Raw genomic sequence first — 6,592 nt, forward strand, 5'->3', positions numbered from 1 at the left:
GAGAGAGGGAGGGAAGGAAAGGAAAAAAGAAGAAAGTTATCATGCGAGTAAAGATAAAACTGGTGTGACTTGCAATAAATAACGGCGCATAAATTATCAAGATTATAGCTATCATTGCCATTATCTACTCGGTGCATCTGTGAGTGGTGTGCCCTTTACTTTGGGGACGCCCGCCTAGCTAAAACCTGCCACCACCACCAACACCGCTATCAAAAATTGCGCCGTTCATCTAATATCCCTTCCTGCACCTCACCCGCTGCTTGAGTAATACTAGAACCTGGCCAAGATGGAAGATAATTGTGTTAATAAGGCTACTCCCACACTACTAAACTTTAACCACTATCAAAAACTGCATCACGCACTCCAAGTTCCTCCTCGTATCTTACCCAATGCTTCAATAAAAACCTAAAACCTGACTAAACTGCAACAGAAAAACCTTCTCCGGAGTTACTATCAAACGTGATATAATGAAAAATCGCACCTCGGCCTTAGCTAAGATAATACTAATGTAAGCTAAAACTACAGCTGAAAAAAATGTTGCTCACACTAATACTCTACCACACTGCACCACTTCTGAACCTTCACACTGCGCCGCCAGCTATACTTCACACGCATAGCACATTACCAACCCAACAACCACTTACATCCTCCCCAGAAACAACAGTAGTAGTAAATTATACCTTTTTAAGTCAATTGCGCTGAAGCTCGTTCTCTCTAATACAATTGTTAGTGACAACTGTTAGTGTCGAGGATGGTATTTAAACCAAACTGCCAAGTTACGACCTGTGGATTTGTTAGCGTTTGTGATAGTCTCTTACCCATTTATATTCATTTGTCTGAATTGTGGTGGACAAACGCCACTTATAAGAAACACAATGGTCCGTATTTTGATATGATTCAATACCTTATCTCGACTACTTTCAACAGATTAGTGGAAGTTTTTATAGATTTTCAGGGAGTTTAATGATCTTAATGCTAGTTTAGTAATAAAAGAAAGGACACAAAATATATCTCCGTATCCAATTTCATTGTATTGTTATATGACCTAAAACTAACATTTTTGAAACACCGTTCATCCTCCCACTTCATTTCGCCTCTTGTTCTTTTCCTCTTACAAAAGAATCAAGTCTACACAAAAAAGGTTAGTATAATTCAGGAATACAACACTAAAAGAAAGACATAATTCCCCACTCTACCTACACACACACACTTTACACATCTTACCACTCTACTTTCCTTGCTGCTCTTTCTCTCTTAAAGTCAACAAAGTGGACGTGGTGATAAGAATATTCAAAGCCACAGCAAGCCCCGCGGAGTAGAAAAAAACAACACAAACATAAACACCAAGTACAATGAACAGGTGAACCAGGTACAAGTGAGTCACAGTGTTGTTAACGTCTGGCAGACATTGTTCTTTCACCTGCTGTCGTGATTGAGGTGCTAATAAAGGGGTTTGTGGTTTACCTTGTTTGTTTCTCCTCTCTCTCTCTCTCTCTCTCTCTCTCTCTCTCTCTCTCTCTGTACATATGTGTGTGTATGAGAGAGAGAGAGAGAGAGAGAGAGAGAGAGAGAGAGAGAGAGAGAGAGAGAGAGAGAGAGAGAGAGAGAGAGAGAGAATAATTGGAAAGAGACAGCAAATTAATTTAAAAGACTAACGAACACACAAACACACACCCACACACCTACACACACACTTACATATACAAACGCAAAAAAACCCAAAAATAAAAGCGAATTAATGGAAAAGGGAAAATGATTATATTACAAAAAGAGGAAACGCTATCCGAAAAACTAATGACATGGTCGCATAATAATTGTTGTTGGTGCTTTTGACCCTGCATGCTGATACGCGTATTAATGTCATATGTAATATTATTATTATTATTATTATTATTATTATTATTATTATTATTATTTTATAGGATAGTACGTGTACATAGAAAATCATGATTGCCATTATTACAATTTCTAATAGTAGTAGTAGTAGTACTACTACTACTACTACTACTACTACTACTACTACTACTACTTCTACTAATAATAATACTATTACTACTACGACTTCTCAACTACTGCCACTACTACTGCTACTACTACTACTACTACTACTACTACTACTGCTGCTGCTGCTGCTGCTGCTGTTGCTGCTGCTGATGCTGCTACTACTACTACTACTACTACTACTACAACTGTTACACTGTTTCACCTTATACACACACACACACACACACACACACACACACACACACACACACACACACACACACGCACGCACACATTTAACTTTTTGCCTTTGGTCCAACCCTCCCAAATAGTTTTAATGGCCGTAACGACGACCTGTGTACATTTTTTACCACAAAGTAAATCACAAGCTGCTAATTTTCCGCCAGCGGGACTTCTATTTTTACCTTAATAGTTTATGTAATGCCGCAAAATAACTTGCGTCTTCACTCACCGGACAGAATAAACCATACTGAATGAATCTGAAATGTGCACATGGCATAACAAGCCAGGCGGGCAGGGCAGATGCAGGGTGTGTAGTACAAGGCAAGGGGAAGCAGCGCAGGGGCAGACAGAACAAGAGAGGATAAGAGAGGACAGTTCAGGACAAGGCCGGACAGGTCAGTACATGAGCGGACAGGGCAAGGGTCAGTATGGTGTAGAGGCAGGACGGAGATCAGTTCAGGGGTGGGTAAGTCAAAGGCAGACAGGGCAGAACAGGAGCAGATAGGTCAGGGCACGGACAAGCATGGGCGAGGGTGACATAGTTGACTTGAGTGAGAGTCAGTTCCACGTCCTTGGTTGTGGATTCTCACTACTCTCACTAAGGTGTACACATTACCATTTTTTTTTTTTTCAAGCCGCTGTCCTCAGTGTCCATTACCAGCCAAACTTGGTCTGTACAAACACCAACATACATAAAAAAAAGGCTCGGATTATACTTTGTGTGGAAATAAAAATTGTAAATATTCTTTATTGTGACGGTAAAAGGTTTTAGTGCGAATATTTCTTGCCGGTCAGGAGCCACTGGAGGGAATTTTTGGCCAGTGTTTTTGTGAGTATTTTGTCAACCTTCCCTGCCCTCCCTCTCCGCCACCTTCACTTAGTGCCGGACTGGCTGCGTGGCGATAAGAAGACAAATGGTGGTGGGATGTAATGCAAATACACAATAGATCAACGGATACGGACGGCAATGGATGCACAGACAAACACGAACGTAAGAGTGCACGAGAATTAGTGACGTGAATAATGAATACCTAAACGAGGTCATTAATCATCTTTGTGACCTCCTCCCTTTCTTCTCTTTCCTTCCATTACTTCCTTCCTTTCCTCCTGACTGATTGACACCCTACTAAATATCTGACTAACCACCTCCCTGACTGACGAGGAAAACCATTAAACTGACACACTGACGCCCCTTCGCCCACCGACCCTCGCTTCGCACTGCCAGGTTGGTGGTGTGGTGAACAGGGTGGTGATGTTGGTGGTGCCTGATGAAGTGTTAGTGGAGGTGGTGAGAGAGAAGTGTGAAGGTGCTGTAGATGATTGTGTCGACAGAGTACAGTAGCAAGGGTGGAAGTAGAGATGGAGATAGGAGTAGCAGGGGTGTAGTAGAGGTGAAGAGGAAATGACTGGCACGGCTCCAGGCCACAGCGAGGCCGGGGTGACAGACGACTCCCAGCAAGCCTTAAAAACTCTCACGAGACAATCCTTTAGCTCAAGGGAACACCCACCTCTCTACAGACTTCACTTCCTCCCTTCCTCCTTCTCCCACATAGCTAGCTTCCATTCCTTCCCTTCGCACCTTTCCCGACCTCCTCCCCCTCCCTAATCCCCTGCACACCTTCTCTTCTCGTAGCACAGAGTAAATATTTGGTCTATGTCCACAGTCTGTCCGCTCAAGTGTCCGCCTCTACAGCTGACGCAGCGGCGGCTGCGACCAGCCCAACATTACATTATCTGCTGCTGTCACCACTACTACTACAACTACAGATGCTACTGCTATTGCTACTAGTTCTACTGCTGCTGCTGTATAATATTATTACTACTTTTATTGTCACCAAAAACAACAAAAATCACAAAATAACAAAACTTCAAGAAGAAAATTAAACTTTTCAAGAAAGCACTCGAATAAATCAAGAGCGACACAATCAGCAGATAGTCAAAGCAACAATGCCACCTTCCCCTCAGCAGCGCCAGTCACACCGCCAGCTAGCAAGCCTCCCCGACACACTGCTCCACATCCCTGCCCGCTCCCTCCCTTCCATCTCTGGCTCTGCATCGTGCTTCTCTCGGCATCAGGTGGCGCGGCGTGGGTGGGTGTGGATAGAAACGGATAGGGGCAGCATGACCTCCAGCAGTACGAGGTAAGGGTGAGTAAGAGTGAGTGTACGTACACGTGTTGACATCTGGGTATGTATGACTCAGGAAAGACAGCTGTGTGCTAATGATCTTTTCAGTGAATGGTTAAATGTATCTATAGGAAGAGGTGTGAATGAATTCATAAGTAGGTGGTAAATAAGGATCTCATTAATATGTAGTAGGAAGTAGTATTTGTATTTGTCACTAGTGGATGAGGAGGGGGTAATAGTAGTAGTAGTAGTAGTAGTAGTAGTAGTAGTAGTAGTAGTAGTAGTAGTAGTAGTAGTAGTAGTAGTAGTAGTAGAAAAACATGATGATGATGATGATTAGATGATGATGATGATGATAATAATAATAATAATAATAATAATAATAATAATAATAATATAATATAAAAATAATATATAATAATAATAATAATAATAATGATAATAATAATAATAACAACAACAACAACAACAACATATAACGATAAAATAATCAAATAATGGGCCAGTTGTTTTCATTAGAATTATATTAAGATCAAAAGATTAAGAATATAATAAAGTAGCGGAACAAGAGAGAGAGAGAGAGAGAGAGAGAGAGAGAGAGAGAGAGAGAGAGAGAGAGAGAGAGAGAGAGAGAGAGAGCGCGCGCGCGCGACACACACACACACACACACACACACACACACACACACACACACACACACACGAGCTCTGAGCTCGCTCCGTAATGGGGAAGACTGGCTGGGTGACCAGCAGACGACCGAGGTGAATTACACACACACCATTAGTATATATAAAAAAATGTACTACTGGAGCTTTTTTCTGTGTGTGTGTGTGTGTGTGTGTGTGTGTGTGTGTGTGTGTGTGTGTGTGTGTGTGTGTGTGTTCGCGCTGGATTGTGTACGTGATATATCCTGTGCATGAGGCGGCATGACTAAGCCTCTATGTGCGTGCGAAGGTGCATGGCAATGTGTGTGTGTGTGCGTGAAGCTATGTGCGTGAGGCTCCCATATATGTACGTGACGCTATGTATATGAAGCCATTACTGTATGAGTAAGTATGTTTGTGATGGCATGTGCGTGAGGGCATGTATAGTACGTGAAGCCCGAGACATGCAGGGAAGGTGTGAGAGTAGGCGGCTCACCAATCACACCCTTAAGAATACTGTCGGGGGAGGGAGGGAAGAGACAAAGTGCGAGGCGGGCAGCGGGGCACACAAGGTACTCACTACTCACCTATCAGCTTGGACCACTGCGCGGGGGGTCGCCACTCGGGGTAGTGCTTGGGGAAATCTCTTGGGCTCCAGTGTGCCGACATGGCCACACTGTAGCCCGTCAGCTCCTCCGGCGGGCAGGAGGAGGGAAGGATCGGGGAAGGTGTGGTAGCGCCCTGGATACCAGTACTGCACACCAGGACGCCCACACTCATCACCCACACCGCCCACCACGGGGCACACCTACGATTCATGGTGGCGGAGGCGGGAGTCGCGTCTCCACGAAATTACTGAACGCACGGCCTCCACTGGGACGGGGCGGAACGCAAGTTCGTCAGGAGGATCACTTCTGCGGTGGCGGCCTACAGATTCGTCGGGCAAGGGATAAGGCGAGGCGCGGGAGCGAGGGGCGCGCGAGCATGTGGGATGCGGGCCAGCCAGTGGGAGGCAAGGAGGTGAGGGAGCTGCGTGTGTTGTCGCCGCCGCCGCCCTTCACACACTGTTCCCCGTCTCGCCTGCCGCCCCTGCTGCTGCTGCTGCTGCTGCTGCTGCTGCCCTGCCCACCTCCACCACCATCACCACTACTCCCAGCCATCACGGTCCTAGTCACTTTACCCCTCCCCCCTCACTGCCACGCACACACGACCCCACGACCCAGCCTGTCCCTTGTGTCATCCCTTCAACACCATGCAAATTCCAACGTCTCACCGTCGTCACCATCCCCATAACTCCGTGCTATAGCCCACATCTACCCTCCACCCCCTGTCCCTCTTCTTCCACAGCCACGCATCTTCACCCCACATCCTTCCACCACCACTCCTAACGCATTCACCTACCGCTAGTTCTCCCTGCAAGTACCGAACCATCTTAATCACCACCTCTTCCACCAACACCTGCAACTTTCGATCTGTCTTTCTATTCCACTTCGGTCTCTGGAGTATTATATATATATATATATATATATATATATATATATATATATATATATATATATATATATATATATATATATATATATATATATATATAT

The 6,592-nt window shown here is 44.8% G+C and overlaps 1 protein-coding gene across 1 annotated transcript in view; it reads right to left on the bottom strand.

Annotated features, from left to right (window-relative positions):
* Positions 1 to 6,083, bottom strand: part of LOC123514720 — a 198,366-nt gene extending 192,283 nt beyond the window's left edge. Inside the window, exon 1 of the mRNA XM_045272790.1 lies at positions 5,585 to 6,083. Coding sequence (XP_045128725.1) covers positions 5,585 to 5,816 — 232 coding nt within the window. The 5' untranslated portion in view covers positions 5,817 to 6,083. The remainder of the gene's footprint in view (positions 1 to 5,584) is intronic.
* Positions 6,084 to 6,592: the final 509 nt, after the last annotated feature.

Source organism: Portunus trituberculatus, chromosome 38, assembly GCF_017591435.1.
Source record: "Portunus trituberculatus isolate SZX2019 chromosome 38, ASM1759143v1, whole genome shotgun sequence".
Classification (NCBI taxonomy): Eukaryota; Metazoa; Arthropoda; class Malacostraca; order Decapoda; family Portunidae; genus Portunus; species Portunus trituberculatus.